Below are 27434 nucleotides of genomic sequence, written 5' to 3' on the forward strand. Positions count from 1 at the left end.
TAACGTTTTAACGTTGGGTCGAGATCGTCGAATTTCCTCCTTACTACTGGACTTAGCCCTAGTAGTTTCTGACTCTCCTGCATCGTCCAAGGGAGAGACCAGGGTCTGGCTCTTTTGAGGTTTCTTTGAGGGGTCAGGCTGCATTCTCAAAGACTGTCATCATTTGTATTTTGAATTCTTCCCAGTTTCTTGGGGAATCCGACCTAGTCGGACATCTTACCAATTCGATAGATGTGTCAGACGAAGAAGAGGGGGATCTGTGTCTCCTCTTCATCTTCTTTTAAGAAGAATATGAAGAACGCCTCAATCTACTACATGGTCGGGATCTCTTTGTTGAATGTTTGCGCCAATCCGAATCTCTCAATTCGACTGACTTTTTATGTTTTGAAGAGGTCTTCGAAGAGGCCTTGGAAGCTTCCCGCCCCACAGCCAGTTTACCTTTTCTCTCACAAAGAGCTTTCTCCGTCATCGACAGACAGGAGCCACAGTCGCCTGTCCGATGGTCCGAACCAAGGCACCAAAGACAAATGCGGTGGGGGTCAGTGATCGACATTTTAGAACCACAGTCGACATTTTGTTAACCCCGTCTTGGGAGTTGAAGGGGTAGAAGACGACTTTTTTGAAGAAAATTCGAAGCGCGCCGTTAACACGAGAGCAAAGCGATCGGAAAAACGGAACTGAAGCCAACGGGCGCGGCACAAGCTACTTCTACTGATGGCGACGTCGATACGGTACGGAGCCCATCGAGAGACATCGACGCCACGACCTCGTGCACAGCGCCCTCTGGCGAGAATATTTTTTTCCGAAGCAGCCAAGCCGGCGAGATACGAATATCATAGGATGGTGAATCCATTCGAAATACAGTTTATAAGTGAAACTGTTTTTACTTTTACTGAGGATTCCAAGCCTGACGACGGGGGAATATTCATGAACATGGGAATCCATGCCAGGCCCCATGCTGGACAACCCAAGTATACACTTTAAGAATGGCAAATCTATTCACGGCAGGCAAGTACCTTAAGAATGGCCTAAATCAATTCACAGGCAAGTAAGAACGCATACATTTTAGGAGGGGCTAAAAGCACTCAAAGACGAGTATGAACTCCAAGACTGTTTTAGAAATGTCCTAAAGCCGATTGGGGAAAGCAAAACCCAATGATACACTTTAAGAATGACAATCTGGTATTCATGGTAGGTAAACCCTATTGGTAAGTTTTCACACTCATTACCTTTATAAATGATAAAACAGTACGAACATTACTTTTTAGAAGGGGGTATTCCATTCAAAGTAACATACTTTTTAGAGGGGCAGAATGGAACTCAAAGCTAAGTATAACTTAATGACACTTTAAAACTTCTTCTAATACAGAAATACAGTTACCACATTAACTTCTTTAGCAAGTAAGAACTTTTAAACTTGTTATATTTTTCAAGACAGAAGCCTTATCTTTTAAAGTTCTTCCCCAGTCTTTAGCATGAGTTTTCTCAGAGGCAGAAGAGGGACCTTTGTGGTCTAGAAGCAAGCTTTAGGCAGGTCCGGATAGGGTTCAGTTGCAGTAAAGTCAGAGTTCCAGAGGGTATCTTCATAAACAAAAAGGTATTTAACTTAGGAATTAGTTGAAAGTGTTTAGAGACTTCAAAGAAGGCTCCCTATATGCGTTCCAGCATTATGCCCGGGCAAGTGGTATGGGCAAACTCCCAACCACACAAATCACCCAGGATGCACAACAGACTTAAGGTAAGTATTACCCAAGCCAACACAGTACCTTAGGAGAAAAGAAGAGCTTCTAGGTGGACGCCTTCAGGATGCAGCAGCACTGGACCTGGTCCCTGGACTCTTGGTCTGGAGAGTGAAAAAATGGAAACCGGAGGCGAACTTGCAGCAGCAGTCGCTATAGGAGACTTTCAGCAAAGGATTCTTCACACTTTCTCGGGGCTCTGTGGATTTGGCAACTTTTTTCCAGAGCCAGAAGAGCAATTAATATTGCCAGCTGGATTCGCTTCACTCTCATGGTCCTGCACTCCGGTGAGGGTACTTCAGGGATTCAAATCGTGTCCCTGGAGGTCCAGCAGGTATCAGACTTCGGAAGACCATGCACCGCACAGTGGCTTGAGATCATGGGTATTGGCGGTAGGCAGCCCAGCAAGGTTGCAGCTTGTCGAGGGATGGCTCAAAATGCAGGTCTTCAGACTAGTGAGTCTCACCATCCACCTGGTAGGAGGAGTAATTTTTGGGACAGCCTGGCTGCTTGGAAGCAAGGGTTAAACCAGGCTCTGGTTACTCAGCAGGCTAACCAGTCGCTGGAAATGGTTACATCAGTCTTTTCTTCAACATCCTCTTCAGATTTGGTTCCTGTGGTCGACTTGTCAGCAGCTTCCAGGATCGGAGAATTTATCAGGAACTATGGCACAACTTCTTCAAACTCTCCCTGCAGTTTACATACAGGGGCGGTGTGGCTGTCCAATTAGGTCAGTCAGCCCCCTAGTGGGAACTAGTTCCTTTCAGGCAAGGTGAAAGAGGTGCAGAGTTTTGGATCCTCCCTCACTTCCTGCCTTCTTAGATACTCTGGAACCCGGTGTGGAATATAAAGGATTCCAGTCAAAGACAATGCTTTAAGTAAGGTCGTTCCTGCGGAAAAAGCAGAATGGTGACCCCCTCCTGTGCATTACCGCGGCTGATTTGACAGCCTGCAAGTAATAATGAATAAAAGTCATAAATGTAGCTACACTGCCACCAGCCATTCAAGTTAACTTGCAATTGTAACATACATTTTAACAGGTAAGTAAGAAAGAGGATACATTGAATACCCCCAGCACTCCACATAAGGCGGGGTGTGCTGGCTCATTAAAATAAATGTAAAGGGGATACAAATCCCACTTTAGCCCTTAGGATCAGTAGTTCACACCCAAGTATATTAAAGAGAAATTAAAGGGAGCCACTGCATGTAAAATGCTGTGTGCTGCTATATTACTTTACAGTCAGCCCAAAGTTATAGGAAACTAACTCCAATCACACACTACTGAGAGACATACAAAGGTCACTCCTAAAAAGAGTAAAAGACTTGGTGAGAGGGGGAAAAAGATTCCCCTTCACCCAAGGAAAAATAATTACTAAGTTCAAGCAAAAGGTTCTGAGGTTGACAAAAGGTCAGGAAGAGTGATCATTAAAATCTTACCCAACACATGCCAACAGCCTGTTTGATGAACTTGTCACAGTAACTAAAACGTTACTGGGGAGATGAGAAAAGGGAGACATTGGTTCTCCATAGCACTTCACTTTAGGTGGGGTGTGTTGAACTCTCAAAGTAAACTAAAGGGGGGACAAAAGGGTATCCCCTATGACCTGGTAACATTTGTTAACAGAGGTAAAATAAAAAGGGGAGCTCTAGGAATTCACAGCAACACTCCACTGAAAGTGCTGTGCGCTGCGATAGGGAAAGGTAGATGCAAGAAAGTTGGAGGAAAGCATAATTCCATTACAAAGTACCAAAACGGGTATAAAGGGTTCTCAGATTCAGAGTAAAAGAATGAGAGTGTGGAAAAATGTTCCCACTCACTCAGGAGAATCAGTTAAAAAATCCAATAGTCCAGCAAAAATGCTGGGGACTCAAAGTGGGGAGAATTTCACTCAAGAAGGAAAATCTACCCAACAATGAGGATAGTATGAAAAGATAAAATTATAATAGTAGGTATTCTGTTCCAGGAGTAGCAGAGTCAAAGATGACTGCAAGGAAAAGAGGTGGGAAGGTTTGGCAGAGGCCGTGTGACCACTGGGGAATGCTCATTAGTTTTTCAAAATAAATATATAGACATAATTCCAGGCTTAAACACTGAACAAACAAAAGCATAGTAAAAGACAATACCCCCTCAAACGAAATAAATCCCAAAAAATAATCTGGAATGGATAGGTGCACTGAATGCCCCTAGAATATTCTATGTTCTGTTATTGCCAATATACCGCAATTACCTGTATCCTTGTCTGCTCCAAACAGCACTGACGGCGGTATAGGGTGGACCAGAAGCTGCAGATAATTGAGTGCAAACTTTTCCACATAATCTCGCAACTGTTCCTTCTCATACATGCGTTTGATGAAGAGTATTGCCTGCTGCCGCACCTGAGAGAGGACAAAGACAGGTTAACATAAGCCATTCACAGGTACCCCACCCTTGTTACTCTAGGAATGCTGTCAGAATTCCAATATTTGGTGAGTAGGGACCCACTTTTTAGAGACTCTCAACTTTTTTCCTTTATTTGTTGAAAATGCGCTTCTTATTGGTAGCCAGAGTGACATCTCCTGAAGTCTTTCTGATATTGCTATTACTTTTAACTTACTTAAGGTTTATGGTATGGATAGCCCCTTAGGCACCCCAGTTCCGGGGTATCATGCAGGCCCCCATAGAATGATTCTATCGGTTTATGCAGTTTTTAATGAGGTTGGTATTGGGGAGATCGAACAGCCATATGGTGTGGGCTATCTAATAATTTAGCCAAATGGCTGTGAGACAATTTAATTTAATCTCTAGGATAGATCTTGGCCTTACCATTTGTAAGGAAGATATTCTTTTTGCTGCCACCCCCCCTCCTAGCCCATCCCAATCCCCTCGAGACCTCTAAGTAATCCCTGCCCCCCCCCCCAGCCACCAACATTTTCACTTGCCTTTTTTAAGCAACTGATCAGTTATTATTCCATTTTTAAAACCTGCATCACGCCCACAGGTCTCGGTTCCTATGGCTGTAACTGCCAGAGAACTCTGTTTTCCATTGTGAAATTCTCTTTTTATTTTACACTGCACTTGAGGTGCGGTAGGGACACTTTGTTACTCATAACTTTGTGTTTACTTGCATGATGTGTCCAAGACTGGGTTGCAGCAAAAGATCTTTTTCTACCGTGTTTCTTTCAATTGTCTTGTTCACTTTTGCATTTGACCTCTTAATGGCTTTAGAGCACAATATACTCTAAAATGGCAGAGCCCAAGATTTTCACCGGTCCTTTGGCCATCTTGTGTTTTGGCTTTTTCCTGCCCTTTCAGAGCCAGATTTGCCATATATGGTAAGCCCTTTCGTAGAAAGCGCCGGGTAAAGCGGCATTGCTCATGGCCGGATGTGGGGGGTGGGACTGTCTAGTCCCACTCCACATCCATGCCAAGTGTCTGTAGTTGGGCATATGTGGTGGCTAGAGGCTGTCCATTAAAAGACAGCCCGTGCCAGTTTGAATGGTGCAGATTGTTAGGGAGAATTCTCGGAAATGTGCTAATTCTGCTCTACCTTTGAGACCCCCCCCCCAGCACTTTTTCTGTACTCTAGGACTTTAAAATATTTGACCTGGAGAGAGGGAGACATTGTTTCTCACTCTCTCATGTATTTTACTGTGATTTAACACTGTTTCTTTTGGTTTTGGAGTCTGACAAACTCCACAGGCATTATCTTTGCATTGTGACACAGCACCCTCAGTGAAGTGGCACAGGGAAGTCTCTTAAAACCTACTGTTTCCAAGAGCAGTGAAGTGAAATTGACTTTACTTACAGTTTGTAACTTTCTAGACCCAGCACACACTATATTACAATAGGGTGCTGGAGAGGTTTACTTGGTATCCCCTTTGTCTAGTTTCTCATGTAACATTTTTATGTTACTCTTTCTACAATGAATGGTTGGTGACAGTTGTTTACTTTTTACTACCGTTGTGTGTTTTTACCGTGGGCTGCGTTCACAGCTGTAGTAAAGCACCCATGGGTGCCCATTTTGGCAAAATTGCCCCGGTCTTCTTTTTTTTAACATTTTCTTGCTGGAAAGGTCCTTCTTGAGATTTACTCTGCGCGCCGAACCAGGTTTGGTCCCTTTGCTCGCTTTGTCTTTGGCGGGCTTCACTCGTGAAGCCCGGCTCTGGCTCCAGTATGTCTGGCAGTGGCAGGAAGAGTGGGAGGTGCCCGAAACTCCCTGTGCTTAATCCCTTTGGTTACAGGAATGCACCCAAAGGTAATTAGCCGGCTGGCTGACTGGCAAGGACAGCCACCCTGCTGTGTGATTGACAGCTAGGCTGGAATGAATAGCAGAAACCTGCATAAAAAGGCAAGCGTTTTTGGCTTGGAAGGCAGAGTCGACCACTAGACGAAGGAATCGAAGAAGAACTTGGAAGAGACGCCAGCTGCAACTCCTGGACCGTTGGTTTGCCCAGTGAAGCCCTGCTGCTGTGCTGAAGTTTCGAATTCGCCTCGACTAGAGAAGCCCTGCAAGGATGACTTCTCCCCATCAGTTGGTGGGACCAATCAACTCCAAAGTGAACTAGTTTGGACATCCTCTCTAAGCTGACTGTACTTCCACTGCTATTGCTGCTGGAACCGAAGCGCCAGGGAGAGGAACACCAAACGGAGGGCATCACTTTTAAGTCAGACCCGAGCTGACTCCCAGTAAGCAGCACTGACCAAGCCTGAGCCCCCTCAACAGAGTGCTGGACCCCAGATGCAAGAAAAGTCCAGAGTGGTATCCGAGAGTCTGCGGCGGTGCTATTTGCTGAGACGCGAGGAGCTGAAACCGCGAAGTGCAGCTGAATAAAAGTTTGTCCTTTTCTGCCGCTGACTGTACCATTGCAGTGTAGGAGTCCCCAGAAGTACTCCCTCTTGTCCCCATGACTGAGGTCCAGGAAAAACAGGATCTACAGAGCTGCACTGGAATAGAAGCCAGCTGGAGCCATTTCTTCTAACCAAAGGTATGTAAAGTTTGAAGGGACTTCCCTCTAGGTGTTGTAGCCTTACTTGATCTCAGTGGACACTGGTCTTGGTTGCTTCTGCAGAATTGCTGCTATCTTCTACCTTTCACAAGCCTCTGAGCTTGTGGCCCTACCTGACCTCTTGTCAACCCCAGAACCTTTTGCTTCTACAAAGACGTCTAAAACATTGTGCAAGACATTTACTTATCTGCAAGATGTGCTTCAGCTCACCTAGACTTTTGCCCAATTGACATTGGCTGGCCTGGCGACCTGAATGACTTTTCTCTCCTCTGCTTATGTCTTACCTTCCCCTCCAGGAAAGGGTTAACTGACTTTGCATCAAGGGGAGTTCAAAAGTACTTACCTGCTTCAGAATGTGTGTGTGATCTATGGTCTTATTCTGAAACCTCTTTACTTTAACACTCATCTCAGTATTGCTCTAAATGTACCAGTGATATATCAATGTCCACAATGTCCAAGCTATTTATGTCACCTGAGGGTGTAGGAAGTGTCTGTGTGCCACCCCAAATGGGTATGTGCTGATTTAGAGAAACTAAGAGTGTGTATTTTGTAGTGTATTTGTGTGTTACTATTATATTGCTGCTTCTGAAGAAGGCTTATTCAAACTGTTACATTAATAATTGGTAAATCAAGAAACCTTGAGTATAAGTGTTTATTTGGATACTTGTCACTGAATTTCTGTGCAACTCACCTACTGCTCACACTGACCCCTCTTGAGATAAGCGACTGCTCAGACACACTACCAACGTGTGTAGTACAAACGTATACCAAAGATTGTGTTCCTATTGCCAGGTCAAGGTTGTTGTAGTACACCCAAAGGGTACCGCTCCAAATCTTGCCTAACAGATCCTTACCATTGAAGGGCTTGGGGGCAGCTCAAAACTTGTATAAAAGGGGGACTCCTGCAGCCTTTCTTCAGATAGTCCTGGAACCAAAACCTATATGAAGAGGATTGTCAGGGAGAATTCTCATAAATGTGCTAATTCCCTTCACCTTAGAGACCCCCAGCAACTTTGTTGGATTTTGGGGACTTGATTTTGTTACCTGGAAAGAGTGTGAGCCTTTTTCCCCCCTCATGTATTTTGATGTGTGTTTTGCTCTTGTGTTCTTTGACACAGGGAAGACTTTTTGACTTCCCAAAGGTTTAAATACCTTCTCTGGGACAAACTGTTTTCCAGAGAATGTAAGGTTAAATTGACTTCACTAGTCTTTTTAAATTCCTAGACCCAGCACACTATCTTCCTATAGAGTGCTGGAGGGGTTACCTGGTATCCCCTGTGTCTAGAAACTCATGTAGCAGTCGAATGCTATGCTTTTCTATCAAAATGGCTGGTGGCAGTGGTTTTACAATGAACTACCATGATTTTTCCCGACCGCGAACGCCAGTAGCTAAAAATTGCAGGAGCCATGTTTTTCAAGATGGCGCCTTAAGCTCCTTTGTTTAAACAGGTCCCGGTCGTCTTTTTTCACCATTTCTTTTTGGAAAGGTCTCTCTAGTGCTTCTCTCTGCGTGCCAAACCAGGTTTGGTCCCTTTGATTGTATGCCTTTGGCGGGCTTCAGGACTGAAGACCGCCTCTGGCGTCTGAGTGTCTGGGGTGGGCAGGAAATGAGGGAGGTGCCCGAAACTCCCTGTGCTTAGTCTCCTATGACGTGATTGGCTCTGACGTGATTGGCTGGCTGACTGTCCGGCAAGGACAGCCACCTTGCTGCGCGAGTAACAGCTAGGCTGGAATGAAAGGGAGAAGGGAATAGTTTCTTACCTGTAACTCCATTTCTCCAGCATTGGTATCTTTCATGGATTCACATGCTTAGAACATTCCCCGTCAGGCTGGGAATCCCCGGTACATTATATAGACCCTTTCCCGTAGGAAAATTTTTTCGACGCTTATGCGTCCTATCCACCTCGTTTTGTATCATGCGTGTCCGTACCGTCAGGACGTCATGATATAAATACAGGCCCCGCCCCCGCGCTCCCTCAGATTTCGGCCCCCAAAGTAGTGGGGGAACCGGTTTGCATGTTCAGGGGAGGCAGGTGGGCGCATGTGAATCCATGAAAGATACCAATGCTGGAGAAATGGAGTTACAGGTAAGAAACTATTCCCTTCTCCAGCATTGGATCTTTCATGGATTCACATGCTTAGAATAGATTACATAGCAGTACCACCCCCAAGAGGAGGCGTGCATGCAAACCCATATACTTTCTTCGCAAAGCCCGTTCCCTATGATCATGTATACATTAGTAATCGTTAACATAGGAAAACGAACCACATACAGTCATAAATTCCACAGGATTCAACCCCTCAGCCGGGGCTTACCTTATTGGAATAGGTGTCAGAGCACCGCCTGTCCCATCCGGGTATCTTCGGCATGTTGCTGCGACAGGCAGTAATGCCGGGTAAAGGTGTGTGTAGCCGCCCAGGTAGCCACCATGCAGATGTCCCCCAGAGGGACTCCGGCCCACAGTGCCGTCGACGATGCCGCTGCTCTAGTTGAATGAGCTCTTGGCCGTCGTAGAAGAGGTTTCCCTGCCCTGGAATGGCAGTACGAAATGGTAGATGACACCCATCTTGACAGTCCTTGCTTTGAAATGGCTTTTCCTCTAGCACCCAACCCATAGGCCACGAACAGCTGTCTCGTTTCTCTGAATGGTTGCGTACGATGAAGATAAAACTTAAGAGCCCTTTTTACATCCAATGTGTGTAACGTGCGCTCCGCTCCAGAGCATGGCTCCGGAAAAAACGTAGGCAACACAATAGAGGAGTGTTTATGGAACACCGAAGGAGCTTTTGGTATGAACTGTGGGTTAGTGGCTAGGACTACCTTGTTCTTGAAAAATCGTAAGTATGGTGGGTCTACCATTAGAGCCTGAACTTCTGAAATACGTCGGGTTGAAGTGATGGCCACCAGGAAGGCCAATTTCCACGACAAAAACTTTAGAGACGATGATGACATTGGCTCAAAAGGAGGCTTCATAAGAGACGTTAAGACCAGATTGAGGCTCCACTCCGGCGGAAATTTCTTCTCTTGAGGGAAACTCCGAAAGAGGCCTTTAAGGAAGTGCTTAATCAGGCGGTCGCTGAACAATGGTGCCGAATGCCGTCGACGAGTAAACCTGGAAATGGCGGCCAGGTGTACTTTTATTGACGATACCGATAGGCCCTTTCGAGCTAAGAACAGCAAGTATGGAAGGAGCTGTTCCGGCTTAATCGATTGCGGGGTCAAACCTGGTTGATCCTCACACCACTGACAGAAACTTCTCCATTTGTACGCGTATGAGGCGTTTGTGGAAGGTGCTCTTGCCGCTTGCAGGATACGCCGACAGTCCTCCGGAATCGTTAGCCGACCGAATTCGGCGAAGTCAGGAGCCATGCCGTCAACTTGAGGCTGTCCGGGTCGTGATGCCAAACGACACCCTCCTGTCGAGACAGAAGGTCGGGGGTCTTCTGGAATCTCATCGGTTCCGCCGCCGCTAAGTGCAGCAGGTCTGAAAACCACACCTGTCTGGCCCAGTACGGGGCCACCAGAATTACCCGACATGGGTACCTGAGGATCCATTGCAACGTCCTCCGGACAAGGGGAAATGGAGGGAATGCGTACAGGAATTTGTTCGTCCATGGGAAGGAGAACGCATCCCCCAGTGAGCCCTGCTGAGGCCATCTGCCTGCGTACTGATGGCATTTCCTGTTGTTCTTCGTCGCGAACAAGTCTATGGAAGGATGTCCCCATTTCTTGAATACTTGTTGTAGTTGTTGGTCGTTCAGCACCCATTCGTGAACTTCGTTCATTTCTCTGCTGAGGGCATCGGCTTCCACATTTCTCACGCCTGGCAGGTGGAACGCTAAGATTTGCATGTTGTGTTGCAGGGCCCAATGCCAGATTTTCTGTGCCTCCGTCGATAGGGACCTGGAACGTGTCCCTCCTTGTTTCCTCAAGTAGAACATCGTAGTGGTGTTGTCCGTCATGACACGCACCACTGAGTCCCTCAGTTGAGGAAGAAAAGATTTCAGAGCCCATCGCACTGCTCTCAGTTCTAGCAGGTTGATATGCAGGGAGGACTCCTGCAACGACCACTGGCCTTGTACCTGTAACGTATCCAGATGAGCTCCCCATCCGCTCAGCGATGCATCCGTCACCACCGTCTTTTGGAACTCCGGTTCCAGTAGAGGCATTCCTTTCGTTAGATGAGTAGACACTCTCCACCAGCAGAGTGCTTGTACTAGTTGTTCGTCAACGACCAGTCTGTCTGACCAGCGACCTCGGCTCTGCGCCCAACGGTCCGCTAGAAATTCCTGGCAAGGCCTCATAAACAGACGGCAGTTGTTTATTTGAAGTTTCTGAATTCTTTCGCTGGATGGTCTCACCAGGCTTGTGTGTGTATGAAACTCCGCTCCTAGAAATACCAAGGTCCTCGAAGGCTCTACGGAGGACTTGTTGAAGTTTATTGCGAAGCCCAGTTCCTGTAAGAGGGACATTGTGGCCCTTAGACTGTCCCGTGTTTGTTCCCTGGACGAACCTCTGACCAGCCAGTCGTCTAGATATGGATAGACATGGTGACCATCCTTCCTTAAATGGGCCGCTATAGGGGCCAAGCACTTGGTGAACGTCCTGGGGGAGGACTTGAGCCCGAACGGGAGGACCTTGAACTGAAAATGCTTTCTCCCGACGACGAACCTTAAATATCTCCTGTGTCGTGGGCGTATTGGGATGTGAAAATAAGCGTCTTGAAGGTCTAGTGACGATAGATAATCCATGGGTTGCACCGACCTGATAACCTCTTGGAGCTTTAGAATTTTGAATTTTAGGCTCTTTAGCCATTTGTTGAGTACCCTCAGGTCGAGAATGGGCCTCCATTTGCCGTTTGGCTTCTTGACAACGAAGAACCGGGAATAAACTCCTTGTCCTTCCTGTGCCACAGGAACTCTCTCTACCGCCCCTTTTTGCAACATAAGCGCCGCCTCTTGTCGTAAGATTCGGAGGTGGGGCTGTGTCGAGAATACAGGCGGAAGACGTGGAGGCTTGTCTTTGAATTGTAGCGCATGACCCATGCGAATCGTGTCTAGAACCCATCGATCTGTGGTGATGCATTTCCATCGGTCGAAGTGATGAGACTCGTCCCCCCAGGACGTTCCGAAGGCCGTCATTGGTTGCTGGTTTGCTTGTTCTTCGTCGACGATGGACCCGAGCCTCGCCGCCTGGAAGCTTGATAGTCTCTGCTTCTACGTGCCGACTGGGACGCTCGTCTGAACCCTTGCGAAGAGTACGAGGGCCTGTTAAATCCACGGTCCCTCGAGGCTCCAAAGCGGGAGTTTCCAGAAGCACCCCTAAAGGGGCGAAAAGAGCGAAAGTTTCTACCCGTTTGGAGGGCGCCGAAGGACCTAGCAGTATCCGTGTCTTCTTTCATCCCCTTCAACGCTTCATCAACCTTTTCGCCAAACAGGTGTTCCCCTTCACATGGCATGTCAAGGACTTTGTAATGGACTTCAGGACGGAAAGTAGTACGTTTGAGCCACGCTTGTCGACGAAGTACTACTCCATGGTTGATTTGTTTGAAGCCAGACTCTGCTAGGTCAACTGCAATATTAATTGCGTGGTTCGAGGCCTCTTCGCCATCCCGCACCAGTAACATAGCTGCTTTCCGGTGTTCGTCTGGCAGATGTTCTAGGATAGGGGCTAGTTTGTGCCACATTTCTCTATCATATCGTGACACGATCGCTAAGGAATTGGCTGCTCTTACTGTCGTCGCACCGACCGAGAGCACCTTTTTTCCAAAGGCGTCTTGCCTCCTAGCCTCGCTTTCTGGTGGCGTTGAACATTTTTGCTGTACCCTGGCCTTCCTAGCCGCTGCCGCCGACACCACCGAGTCAGACAGAGGCTGTGATGTTAAACATTTTGGAGTGGACTCCGGAGCTTTAAACTTTTTTTCAATCCGTCCCTTTATAGCTGGCTCCGAGAACGGATGGCGCATCGTCTTGAGACCTTCTTGCCACACGTGGTCCAGAATTGGGATGGCAAATACCGATTTCCTCCTTTGACCCATATGGTCAAAAAGGAAACAGTCTTTCTTCTGCTCCTCAGGAATCAAGCCGAACTCGGAACAAGCTTTTCCCATCATTGCATGGAAGGCTCCCACATCATCCGGGGGAGATGGCTGTGTCTGGCTCCTCGTAGACTCTACCTCTACATCCAAGCTCCATGTTGGGTCCCTCGACGGTGACAGGGAGATGTCTGACCCAGAGTCACCCAGTATAGAATCGGACTCCGACAACTCACCCTCCTCCTGCGTTCGAGGACGATCTTTTACCGCCTGGGGAGCCGATGAGTTTTTAGTCGTCGAGCGAGCCGTACAAGTTTGCTCGTCGACGGAAGGTACAGAAAAAAGTGACGATGACGTCCCAGGTTGAGGGATCTGTGTATCCAGCCGTTGCAGGAGCTTCTGAAGAGTATTAAGCACATCCAGAGACAGAACTGTCTGGGGGGTCAGTAACGTTGATGATATAGGTACCATACCCCCACTCGCACTCGTCGTCGTCGCCGACGTGGAAGGCCGTAAGCCTAAAACCGATGGCTGCAGAAGCGTGTCACCTTCACCTTCCGCCGAGCAGGCCGTGTCTGGCTGCAGTAAGACTTCAGGGGGGGATCGGGTCATAGACCTCTGGCAGCCAAGCCATAGACTGAGTCTCCGTCGACGAAGGAATCCCAACCGCTGCTGCCTGGACGGTAATAGGCATCGTCAATGACACCGATGTCGACGAGCAAGTCGTCGTCGTCGAGCCCTTAGACTTCGTCGCCGATTTCGATGCCGATTTCCCGGCTGAACCATCTCGACTCATGGAAGACCTGGGACGGTCCCCTGAGGAGGATTTTGACAGCGCTTGCCTCTCCGTCTTAGATGATGAGGAGGAGGAGGGCTTTTTATGTGATGAGGAAGACCCAGCATGCTTCCCCTTATGCTTGTCCTCAGCGCGGATTTCCGCTGGCCGTACCTTTTTCGATGGAGGTTCCGACTTGCTCCTGGAGGCCGTGGAGCCAACTTCCGAAGCCGGGTAGGCACCCGCTCCGTCATTAGGCCAGTCGACCAGCCTTCTTTTACGGTCCTTAAGGGTTTTTTGGGAGAAACCCTGGCATATCTCACATGTATCCGCCGTGTGGTGCGGGTGGAGACAGTAGATACAATCCATGTGGCCATCTCCTTCATAAACTTTTTTGAGGCCACATGTCGCACAAGGCCGAAATAACGCTTTTCCAGATACGGTCCTTATCCAGAATTTGAACGTCGCCGAAGCGAAACAGAAAAAACAACCTAGTTTCCACTAGTAGTAATCACGAGGATCCCACTACTTTGAAAGACGGTTGAAATCTGAGGGAGCGCGGGGGCGGGGCCTGTATTTATATCATGACGTCCTGACGGTACGGGCACGCATGATACAAAACGAGGTGGATAGGACGCATAAGCGTCGAAAAAAATATCCTACGGGAAAGGGTCTATATAATGTACCGGGGATTCCCAGTCTGACGACGGGGAATGTTCTAAGCATTTGAATCCATGAAAGATCCAATGCTGGAGAAAACTGTTTAAAAGACGAGTCTTGTTGACTGGAAAGCAGAGTCGACCACTGGAACTAAAGAACTGAAAACGAGCTGGAAGAGGACGGCTGCTGCAACCACTGGACCGTTGGTTTGCCCGGTGAAGCCCTGCTGCAGGTCCGAATTGCCAAGTTCATCTCGACAGAGAAGCCCCTTCAAGGACGACTTCTTCCTTTGAGTTGGTGGGACCAATCAACTCGTAAGCCACATGGATACCATTCTCAAGGCTGGTTAGGATTAACCAGGGAGAGGGACATCAGCTTGTGTGCTTGAATTACAGCTACTGGAACTGAAGTGACTCCATTTTGTGAGCGTTTTCCGACAATCCCGTGCAGTGCAGGAGTCCCCCGATGTCCTCCCTCTTGTACCCACGACTGAGGCTCAGGAACAGTGAGATCTGCAGGAACTGCCAGGAACCAACGTCTTCAGCGGCATCTTGTTCTTCATTTTAAGGTACTGTGCCATTGACTGAACTTACCTCTCGTGGTGAAAGTTCATGGAACTTTCCCAACCTGCAGGCCTAAATCAGCTTGTGACCCATCAAATGATTATTTTTCGTACAAACAACTTCTGAGAACTTTGGCAAAGACTATACCGTTTACTACAAGACCTGCTCTTCTTTCCTATTCAAGACATTAGCCCATTCACTTTGGTCTAAGCATATTGAACTGAATTGAGTCCTCTAGTGAACTGAAACTATTTGCACTGCCTAAGAAAGTTTTTGTGATCTATTTTATTAACTTGTGCCTTTGCCTTCCCATTCACAGTGACAGAAATGCCCTTTGGCTCTTATTTCAGGGGAGCTTAAATTGTTCAGAAACTTATTAGTTTTGTGTATAATATTAAGTTGCTTACCTCTAGTGAATGTTTTCTAAATGATTGTGTAATACATTTATAAGGGTTTTACCAAGAAACCTCGAGTATAAGTGTCTACTTGAACCCCTGTGATTGTAAAACTTCTGTGTAACTTGATTTACTGCTCACATTCCCTCTTGAGATAAGCCTGGCTGCTCAGCTCACTACCACAAACTGTGTAGTACAGACTTATACCAAAGGTTGGTTTTGCTTACATCTGTAGTCCTAATTGTATGTGGTGGTTCCAGAGGTTCCTGCATGCAATTCTGTCTAACAAGGAGCTTCCAGCTGAAGACCCAAAACTCGCTGGTGCCGCTACCTAGCATTGTCTTCATCAACGACCCGGTGAAACCATACTCCATTGTTGATCTCCTCAAGGCACTCATCAGTGCTTCAACCCATGGACCGTTGGGAACAACCAGTCTTGATCGCCGCTTGAGGTACCTGGTCTTGGAAGCTTTGGGAAGTGTTGTCTCAGGGCAACACTAATGATTGACCAGCTCCCTCCTTGGCTTTTGTTGCATCTGCTGCTGTCCGAGGTCGGACTTACGACTATGCAGACAACTTGTGAGGCACAAGGCCTCCCCATACAGTTGCAGCTCTACAGCACAAAGACTTGCAGGACCAGTTTCTTTGTCTATGCCATGAGGATTGCCTACCGCTCCCTGATCGTGGTGTTCATCTCAGTCTCCCACTTGCACTATGTCCTGAGGGGTCAACTATGGTTGTTAGGCAGAATTGCATGCAGTACCCTCCGGGTCCACCACACACAATTAGGACTACAGGTTGCAAGACCAACCTTTGGTATAAGTCTGTACCAGAGAGATTGTTGGAAGCAAGCTGAGCAGCCAGGCTTATCTCAAGAGTGAATGTGAGCAGTACAAGTAGTTACACAGAGGACTTTTAATCACAGTGGTTCAAGTAGACATTTATACTCAAGGTTTCTTGGTAAAACACTTATTAATTTATTACACAATCATTTAGAAAACATTTCACTAGAAGGAGGCAACTTAATATTGTATACCAATACATTACAATACAAAACGCTAAGCTTTTGAGACAGTTTGAGCTCCCCTGAAATAGGAGCCAAATGGCAGTTCAGTTACTTGGCAGTGAGCAAAAAGGACAAATGTAAGTAGAAAAGATTACATATACTTTCTAGGCAGTGCAAATAGTTTCAGTTCACCATTAGAGTTCAATTCAATAGGCCAGGCCAAAGTCAATGGGCTAGTGTTCTGGATAGGAAGGAGCAGTTCTGGTATCAAACGGTAAAGTCTTTGCAAAAGTTCTCAGAAGTAGTGTAGGCGAAAAAGAATAATTTGTGGGGTCACAAGCGGATAAGGCCTGCAAGTTGGGAAAGTTTCACGAACTTTCACAGCAAGAGTGGCGTTCTATGATATATGAGACAGTAGGAAAAAGGGTCACACTCTTCAGGTAAAAGAAGTCATCAAAATCCAGCAAAGTTGCTGGGGGTCTCTAAGGTGGAGGGAATTAGCACATTTTTGAGAATTCTCCCCTACAGGCTCCACTCATTCAGTATGTAAACAGAGATCCAAAAGTCCAGCAAAAAATGCTGGGGGTCTCACTAGGAGAGGGGAAGAAACATAAAAGTGATAAAGGGACGACATCCAAGTATTCGTCACAGTGTTTAACTCAACCCTTTACCACTCTAACACTGTCCAAAGTCTTGCTCAGTCACACTACCTAGTTTGGCTAGGCATTTCGGCCTTTCCCAGTTAAAAAGAATAAAGTGAACTCTCAGAGTCTGCCCACTGGTCTTATTCTGAAAACACATCTGAACAATGAAGGCCAAACCAAAAATGTGCCTGCACACAATGATGCAATATTATGGCCCTCAAACCGCAGTACATTTTGAAAGTGAACACAATCTGCAATTGTTTCTTGCATATTAGATATTCTCAAATATTACACAATAGAGAGGAACAATGTTTGCAATGAAGGCATTCAGGAATATGGTAACATGCCCCTTCAAACAGCTACGATTAGCATTGTTCTACTTATATAACAGGTCAGTGACCAGAGGTTTCCCATCAAAGTACAGTAAGGTGTTTCCCATCAAGGTACAGTAAGGTGAATTAGGCCATCCAGGTGCTGTGCCTGAGTAGGAGGCAGAAGTCAGTCTAGCACACTTACCTTGTCCTTCTCATGTGAGCTCAAGTCCAGTAGCACATGGAGGTATTGGAACTGCCTCGAAGGGCGCTTGAATATCAGGTCCCGCAGAGTGGACATTCCGAGATAGCTCCGGCTCTAGACAAAAGAAACAAAGATCCCATCAATATAGTAGTAAGATAAGTACTAATAGAGGAACTAGCAAACTAAGTACGGCTGAAGATTTGTGATATATGTGAATTATAAAATCAGGCTAATAATCCCAAGAAAAGAAAATGGGGAGAAACAGTACATGTCTTCCCCTTGGTGTTCTCTGCATTGCTATGTTAAAGAACTCGGGCCAGTAGTATCCGTGGAATGGGGTGTTGCTAGTAGCTGTGTAAATGCCTTAGATTATTTTAAGACGGCATTAATGAACTAAACAATTCTACATTTATTAATTTCTAGTAATTACAAATGCAAGCAATGTATGCATTTCAACAAAATGACTTAAAATCACAGATAAATACTGCAGTTGAGCATGGAAACTACAACCTTTCGCCTACAATTTCCGTTTACTTTCAAGTTCCAAAATGAGTAAGTAAAAAACTCATGCCTTAAATCAGGAGTACTCAATATAGGGTTTCAAGCATTAACTTTGCATGAGCAATTTTAGCTTGTTAAGGCAGTGTCAAGATGAAAAATCGGCCATAGGGAGAGGATTTTGGGAGGCCACCCTATTATGGTTAACAGGGAAGACCTGAAGTTAGCCAATCCCAATCAAAATACAGTAGCAGAGCGGCAAGGCTTTGTCTGAGATCGGGGGGTCTAGGACTACAAGGAGTCCACAAAGAGCAACACCAGTAATTCCACTTACAGTTAAGCAGAAAATACAATTTATTAGGACTTTACATTACACACCAAGCATATAAATCTTCTAGGTAAATATTGTCACATAAAACAAAGCTATGCATTCATGCTTCGGAGAAACAGAACAGCATTAGATTCAATGACCAGAGAAACATAGGTAAGCATTAAGATGCACAATAATAGAAAGGACCCTTTAGGATAATCACAGAACATCTAACAGAGCTCTTATGAAGTCCCATCCTAAAATGGTTTGGGTACTTGTGCATAAATGCACCAGATCCAAAGTAGCTACTTTTCAGATTGGTTTATATAGAGATTTGCAAGGCCAATGGTTATGATAAATAATAGACAAAAACTTAGATAAAATTCAGATAAGTACTTAACTCAATCCCAACACTAGGTAAGGCATAGAGTAGGATGCTCGACCCAGGATCCACCCCAAAGGTTAGTTGTTAGGATAGTTTCTCTTTTAGGCAACTTTCCCTCCATATTCTATGGACACCCAAACTTTTTGATTTTGGTTTTACACCTTGCCCTGACTTTTTACAGAGGCGTTTGCTTATTTGTTATGGGAAACTGACTAGTCCTTCAAACCATCAGTTCTGGGAAACTATGCACCGCTTTTTTCTTTTATTTATTAATTTATTGTGATATTGTTAATCAGGTTAACCTTACAGAAAAGCAATAAACCAAACACAAATAACTATTTGGATGTGGGCATAAGATATTAGTTAACATTTCACTCATTTCAAAAGCTTCCGTCATTCGTTATTTTTTTTAAACAAAACATAATACTACTGTTAGTTAAGATTATCATATTTATGATAAATTTTCCTAACCTGTGTCAACCCCAGAACTTTTTACTTGGAAACTATTTTACCTTGTCCCTAGTTGAAGGGGAATATCTTTCCCCCCTCTCACCTAGTCGTTCACTCTTTTTAAGGGTGACCTTTTTATGTCTCTCCATTGTGTATCGTTGAAGTTCTAGTTTCCTACAACTTTTGGGCTTAGGCTGGTGTTAGGGAGAATTCTCAGAAATGTGCTAATTCCCTCTACCTTAGAGACCCCAGCATCTTCGCTGGATTTTGAGGACTTGATTTTTTTTTAACCTGGAGGGAGCGAGACTCTTTATTCCCACTCTCTCATGTATTTCAATGTGATTTCTGAGCTTTGTGTTTCTTTTGGTTGTGGAGTCTGACAAACTCCGTAGGCATAATTTTTTACATGGTGTCACACAGCACCTTCAGTGCAGTGGCACAGGGAAGTCTTTCATGTTTCCCAAAGTTTAAATACCTTCTCTGGGATAAACTACAATGGAGTGCTGAAGGGGTTACCTACTAACCCCTTTGTCTAGCTTCTCATGTAACATTTTTTATGTTACCCTTTGCAACCTGAATGGCTGGTGGCAGTGGTTTCGTTTTAACTACCGTGGTGCGCATTTACCGCAGGCTGCGGTCGCAGCTGCAGCAAAGCACCAAAGGGTGCCATTTCAGTCAAAATGGCCCTGCTCTTCTTTTTTCGCCATTTCTTTGTGGAAAGGTCCTTCTTGAGATTGACTCTGCGCGCCAAACCATGTTTGGTCACATTGCTCACTTTGCCTTTGGTGGGATTCACGAGTGAAGCCCGCCTCTGGCTCCAGGGTGTCTGGGGTAGGCAGGAAGTGAGGGAGGTGCCCGAAACTCCCTGTGCTTAGTCTCCTAGGAGACCCAAATGCACTATGTAGTGATTGGCCGGCTGACTGTCCGGCAAGGACAGCCACCATGTTGTGTGATTGACAGCTGGGCTGGAATGAATGGAAGAAACATGCATAAAAGGCGTGGCTTTTTGGCTTGGAAGGCAGAGTCGACCACTGGACGAAGGAATCCGAAGAAGCACTTGGAAGAGACGCCTGCTGCAACTCATTGGTTTGCACGGTGAAGCCCTGCTGCTGGGCTGAAGCTCTGAATTCACCTCGACTAGAGAAGCCCTGCAAGGAGGAACACCAAATGGAGTGCATCGCTAAGTCGGACCTGAGCTTGTGGAAGATCCTCCAGGCTCCCAGTAAGCAGGACGGACCAAGTCTGTGCCACCTCAGAGTGCTGGACCGCTGATGCGAGGAAAGTCCAGAGTGGTATCCGAGAGTCCAAGGGGGTGCTATTTGTTGAGATGCGAGGAGCTGTTTGTCCTCTTCTGCTGCTGACCGTCCCATTGCAGTGTAGGAGTCCCCAGACGTCCTCCCTCTTGTCCCCACGACTGAGGTCAAGGAACAACAGGATCTACAGAGCTGCACAGGAACAGAAGCCAGCTGGAACAATTTCTTCTAACCAAAGGTACTGTAAAGTTTGAGAGGACTTACCTCTTGTTGTTGTAGCCTTACTTTATCTCAGTTGAGACTTGTATTGGTTGCTTCTGTAGAGTTGCTTGCATCTTCTACCTCTCACAAGCCTCCCAGCTTGTGACCCTACTTTAATTCTACTTTTTTTCTACAAAGACTTCTAAAACATTGTGCAAGACTTTTACTTACCTGCAAGAAGTGCGTCAGCTCACCTAGACTTTTGCTTAACTGACATTGGCTGGCCTGGCTCACTGAATGACTCTTCTCTCCTCTGCTTGTGTCTTACCTTCCCTACAGGAAAGGGTTTATTTACTTTGCTGTCTTACCTTCCCTACAGGAAAGGGTTTATTTACTTTGCATTGGGGGGTTCAAATGTACGTTCCCTACTTCAGAATATTTGTGTGATCTCTTGTTTTTATTCAGAAATCTCTTTAACACTCATCTCAGTATTGCTCTAACTGTACCAGTGATACATTAATGTCCACAGTGTCCTAGCTATTTAAGTCACCTGAGGGTGTAGGAAGTGTCTGTGTGCCATCCCAAAAGGGTATTTGCTGATTTAGAGAAACAAGTGTGTATTTTGGAGTGTATTTGTGTGTTACTATTATATTGCCCCTTCAGAAGAAGGCGTATTAGGCAGAATTGCACGCAGTACCCTCTGGGACCACCACATACAATTAGGACTACAGGTGTAAGCAAAACCAACCTTTGGTATATTTCTGTACTACACAGTTTTTTTTTTTTTTTAAATTATTTATTTATAATATATACCATATATACAATGAATCAGCAACAGGCAATAAAACAATAAGTACACAAAAAGGGTCATAAAATATAAATAATCAAGAAATAAACTAAAGTAAATCATTAAACACATTCCAAATCTTCTCATATGTCGAACATTTACTCTTCAATTTGTAAATCAATCTCTCCGTCCTTGACAGGTTATGCATTTCCTGTATCCATTCGTCATAGGAAGGTGAGACCCGCCCTTTCCACCCACGGAGAATCAGCCTCTTGGCCACAATGAATGCACGACAAATCCATTTCTTGTGAGCTGAGCTGACATCACCCAACCCGGAAACATCACCAAGGATTACTGTCCTAAAATTAAGGTCCAGCTCACCTCCTACAATCCTGTCACATACATTACAAATTTCACTCCAAAAGTCTCTGACTCTCACACAATCCCACCACATGTGTTCCAATGACCCGACTGCCTGGACACACCCCCAACAGTTAGAATCGTCGGACATGCCTCTTTTATGTAATGTTTCGGGGCACCAATATACCCGGTTCAGGATCTTGATCTGTCTCGATCTTTCACCTAATTTCAGAGAGCACAAAGATACATTGCTACACATATTCCGCCAATCATCCAAATCGATCTCTGATCCGATTTTCTCACTCCATACTTGCCGCAAATTGTCATTGCTCCGAAAATTTGACACCATTAACTTGTAAAGCCGACTGGCAAGACCACCACACTTCTTACTGGAATCCGTCAACAAAGCGCTCATATCTAACGAGTCGGACCAGTCAACCTCACCAACCGCCCGCTTAAGCCGCCTGTATGCAGAGTCCGATAAACCTTCAAAGTTATATCTCTCTCTCAGTTCCGCCGCCGTCAACCATCGCTCATCATTTCCCAAATCAGAAACCAGTTTAATATCCATCAGAAACCATTCAGGCCAAAAAACTGTCCTCAAATTGTCCCTAATCCTAGGATTCAAACAAATGGAGGCACTCTTACACTTGAATGCATCTCGACCAAGTAATGAGAAAACTGCAATCCAAGACTTGCGCAAAAATGACGTTGCCAGCAAATCACCACCCTGAATCTTAGTATTAGTGGTCAACAAGGCTGTAGGTCCCAGCGGCCCATAGGCACTCGACTCTGCCACCGCCCAGTTGTCCAATTCACTAATCAAAAATGGAACAAAAGAGTTCGCAGAAAAGGCCAAATGGTAGGCCCGAAAATTTGGTACCCCCAGTCCACCTAAGTGAACTGGAAGCTGCAACTTCCATAGACTAAGCCTTGGTGGCTTTTTGTCCCACAAAAATTCCTGGACTAGGCGGTCCAGATCGTTCCAGTAACAGCACTTAATATTCAGAGGAAGCATACTAGATATAAAGTTTATCTTAGGAGCTGTGTTCATCTTCAGGGCATTAACTTTTCCCCACAAAGAAAGATTTAGTAAAGACCACCTCTGTAATTCCGATTTACATTCTCGAATAACCACACTCATATTCTCATCTACCATCTTAGAAAGAGGATACGTCAGCCATACTCCCAAATAACGTAACCGGCCCTCACACCACTTAAATCCCTGCTCCGTAACCAGGGTCTTGTCACATCTGCTCGTCAGAGGCAACACTTCCGATTTCAAACGGTTAATTTTATAGCCAGAACAATCCTGAAATTCAGACAAAAGCCTCATCAAACCGGGGATGGACACTTGCAAATTCTTCAGTACCAATAAAAGGTCGTCCGCATAAAGCCACGCCTTTTGAGTTACCCCCCAACAACTCACTCCGTGCAAATCTGGGTCATGTTTGATGCCAACAGCTAAAGGCTCAATTGCCAGAATGAACAACAGAGGCGAGAAAGGACAGCCTTGACGCGTGCCACGCTCCAGTCTGAAAGCTTCTGATATTACTCCATTAGTCCTAACGGCAGCAGTCGGCCTGGAATATAGAAGCGCAACCCAAGAGATGAACTCCTCACCCAAATTCATCCTCCTTAGTATAGAATATAAATAGTCCCAATTCACCCTGTCGAACGCTTTCTCTGCATCAAGCCACAGGACAGCGGCATCACAATCCGTTTTATCCGCCATTTCCATAGTAAGCAATAACCTCCTGACGTTACTAGATGTACGTCTATTTTTCATGAAACCCGATTGTTCCTCCCCGATTAAAGTAGGCAATAAGTGCACCAGGCGCATAGCTAGGACCTTAGCAAGAATCTTATTATCTGTATTGATTAGACTTATCGGACGGTAACTGGCCGGGAGATTACTGTCTCTACCTTTTTTCAAAAATACCGAAATAGACGCATGACTTGTACTTTTAGGTAGCGCCCCAGTCTGTTTGCTAGAAACAAACACATCTCTCAAGAGCTCCAGGGCTGAGTTTGGGAGAATCCTATAAAACTCACAGGGGAGGCCATCAGGACCCGGGGATTTGCCTGTATTCAGCGCAGAAATCGCCCCTCTGATCTCGTCCACCGTAATCTCAACACCAAGTAGTTCCTGATCGTTATCTAAGATCTTCGGCATCGGTAAATCACCAAAAAAGTTCTCACCCTCACCGGTAATACCCGCCTCATTGCTATACAAATTCTCATAGTAGTCACGAAATGTCAAGTTAATTTTATGTGGATCGAATGTAATTCTGCCATCCTTGTCAATAATAGACCTAATTGCAGACTCCGAAATCTTTTTCTTCAACCTGTATGCCAACCATCTGTCACATCGCTCACCCTTCTCAAAATATGTACATTTAGAATAGAACAGGCCTCGTTCAGCCCTCATCGTCAAGAAGTCCTCCATTTCTTGTTTAAGTTTCTTCAAGGTTGCTAAAGAAACAGAATTAGTCGGATCAAGCATCAGATCCCTGGAGATCTTACTAATACGTAGATCTAAATCCCGCCTCTTCCACTCCTCCTTTTTCCGTTTACCACACGACAGCCCTAAACAGACACCACGCATACAGCATTTAAAGGCTTCCCACGTGTTCTCAACAGTGATCTCCTCTGTGCGATTCTCCATAACAAAATAATTCGCCTCTGAAACAATCCGTTCCAAAATATCATCATCTAACAGGATAGACGTGTTCATCTTCCATGAGAAACTTCTTTTACACTGAAACTTATGTCTCAACTTCATCTCAACAGGGGCATGATCACTCAACAAAATGTTACCAATACCACTTGAGACAACATTCTCTGAAACATTCCCACCAGTAAACATCATGTCCAACCTCGAGAACACACCATGCGCACTAGAAAAGAAACTGTATTGTCTCCTGTCTAGGTTCTCTAGTCGCCACATATCTTTCAAATCATGTTCTTCCAGAAGTGAATGAAGTGCCTGATGATGATAATCACAGCGTAACACACGCCTGACCTGGCTTCTATCCAGATCAGGATCAACTACCGTATTGAAGTCACCCCCAAGCAGAATATTAGGATTATTCAAATCCAACAGGGTCTGTGCAACCATTCTAAAAAAGGAGCCATCGTCCACTGTGGGAGCATACACATTGCAGAGGGTCAATAATTCCCCTTGAATCTCCACCAGTAATGCGATCATCCTACCATCCTTATCGGCACATTCCTTCAAAACTGTAACAGGCAGTTTCTTACGTAACAAAATGGCCACTCCCCTCGACCTTGACGAGAAGGAGGATCCATAAGCTGTTCCCACCCACTCCTTTTCCAACTTAGAAATCTCATCCTTCAAAATATGGGTCTCCTGTAAAAAACATATGTCAGTATGCATGTCTTGTAGCATTTGAAAAACCTTCTTCTTCAACATATTATTGACCCCATTCACATTCCAAGAGACAACACACAGGTCATTCGAGGTACCACCTGCGCAAGAAGTCATCATAACCTGAAAGTCAAGGACATCTAAAGCAAAAAGAATGTGAAAAGAAAATGAAAGGAAACATGAAAAGGAATAAAAAAATAAAAATGAACCAAAAACACAAAATAACAAACCAAAAGAACAGATAAGACTGTGAAGTCTGTTCAGCTCAAAAAACAATTGAATCCGCATTCAAAACCATTCCCAGGACCCCTCCCAATATCCAATAAAACATTCTTAGATATTAAATAAGTCAACTAACAATAATTAAACTTCAAAGAAACATCACCCTACACACGAAAATAAAAAACAGTGCATAAGTAAAATCTAACTAAAAACTAGCATTAATGCACTCCCAACCCCACCACCAATGACAAACACCAATGTGTTAAAAGAATTATAGCGCCAGACCAAAAACCAGAGGGTCCAATCAAACATCCCATCCTCTAACAACCACCCTAACGAAACCCACATAACCGAACAGTACAATAAATAAGTAAAGGCCAAGGTGTATGGTGTCATGTCCGGGAATAAATAATCACCTAACCAAAGTGAACAAGAGGACCTATCATGAAGAAAACGTTTACACCTATATGCCTACATAACAGAATACACACTCATATACTAGCGTTGTGAATATATTTCAAGCATGCATAGAACCATATCAAAAAGACGCCCAAACTGAGTGTTAAATGATCAAGGTAACTTCTGCATTCAAAATTATTAAGAGATGTAATGCTAAATTTGTTCACCGAAAGAAAATCGGTTCGTCCCAATGTGTAGTTACACTGGTAGAGAAAACCTGTATATGTGGGGTATGATGCATTTACACCCATAAGTGCACTTGGAACCACCCCTTATGGACCTGTCCTGGCATGAGGGTTGAAACTGCACATAACATATATAAATGTCTCAATATAATCCATAGATGAACAACTAACGTGTCTGCAAGCAGGTGGAAAGTACCGAAGGAGCCTCGGATGCGACCGAGGTAGAATATGGGCTTGCACAACACGTAGTCATTCACAAAGTCACATGCGTTATAATAGCCTCTCCATGTCTCCTGCCTCGAAGGCAGGCTCCCCAACATCACCCTCTACCTTCCGGAAGATGACATCCCTCGAAGAGTACGGTGAGGGCTGCATAAATGAACACCCCCACACTCCATTGTCCCGCATTCCTCTCTGTCCACGGGCACCGTTCGAATCCGATGATTGGCCCCGAACATATATTGTATCCAACAGCAGACCACCGCCACAGTGATCGAGCGTCCCCTCCCAGTAACTGAAAGCGGGCTGATCAGCTGACCGCACGTCGCACACCACGCCGCTAGGTGCCTTCCTCTAATAAGACCGCGGCACTCAGCACGAAGATCGTAGCAATGGAGTCAGACGTAAGTCATGCCGAACATTAAATAAGCTCTGAATTCCAACCCTTTTTTGAAAAATGCAAACTGCCACATCCAGACGGCGCCATCTTGTAAAATCCAAATGTTGGAAAAAGTAATTAAAACATTGACAAAAATGAAGTTAAGTCATGGTGGAGGGCGGAGGGCGACCAAATCATGCACTGGCTATCACAGGCATAGGACGACCCCTTTTAAACGTATCCAACCAGTCTAGTGCCTGAGCAGGATCAGAAGTAGATTTTTCCCCATCAGGAAACACAATAGTCAGGACACAATTCCTGCTGAGAAAAGTCTTCAGAGAGAGCAGTTTAGCCAAGTCTTTGGCCCCCTTAAAAGATCTCCTCAAGAGTAAGACTTCCTTAGGATAGTCAGGATAAACAAAGACGGATTTACCTTTGTGGGAGGCATTCCCAATCAATCTTGCCGCTCTCATCAAGCTTTCTCTTGATCTTAGGTTCATAAAAGAAACCAAAATATGTCTAGCCTTGCCCCCCAGATGTTTACCAATCCTGAAGATATTATCAACGTCTTCACTCTTGATGGTATCACAATGAAAACAGTCTCTAAAAACCTGAAACACCAGGGAAGGCAGGTCTTCATCATCACCAGAGTCTTCCAAACCGACCAATCTGATATTTCTAGCCCTAATCCTCAGCTCCAAATCCAGGCGTTGATCTCTTTCTTTTTTCAAATCAGACTTCAGGCTCTTGTAGGCTTGGAAGCTACCAGCAATTTCAGAGCTCATTGATGTTGAAGATTTCTCCAGCTCTGTGACCCTGCTGTCTAGTTGTCCGTTTTTCAAATTGAGCTCAGCCATGGTCAGCTTAATCTCAGAAACATCTTGAGCCACCAGGAGGATGGTCTTGTAGACATCTGAAAGGCTGGGGGTATCCTCCATCTCAGGAACCTGCTTAGGTTTCTTTGAGGCAGGGTTTTCAGCTTCACCAATCTTTTTCTTAGAACTCATTTATAATTT

The 27434-nt window shown here is 45.3% G+C and overlaps 1 protein-coding gene across 4 annotated transcripts in view; it reads right to left on the reverse strand.

Moving 5' to 3' along the window:
- SYMPK (symplekin scaffold protein) overlaps window positions 1-27434 on the reverse strand; it is a 1074521-nt gene that overhangs the window by 454018 nt on the left and 593069 nt on the right. For all 4 annotated transcript variants that reach the window (XM_069644649.1, XM_069644648.1, XM_069644647.1 and 1 more), the window contains exons 17-18: window positions 17320-17433; window positions 3968-4115 (exon numbers count right to left, since the gene is read on the reverse strand). In XM_069644649.1, the coding sequence (XP_069500750.1) occupies window positions 3968-4115; window positions 17320-17433 (262 nt within the window). The remainder of the gene's footprint in view (window positions 1-3967; window positions 4116-17319; window positions 17434-27434) is intronic.

Source organism: Ambystoma mexicanum, chromosome 2p, assembly GCF_040938575.1.
Source record: "Ambystoma mexicanum isolate Mex_15411 chromosome 2p, UKY_AmexF1_1, whole genome shotgun sequence".
Classification (NCBI taxonomy): Eukaryota; Metazoa; Chordata; class Amphibia; order Caudata; family Ambystomatidae; genus Ambystoma; species Ambystoma mexicanum.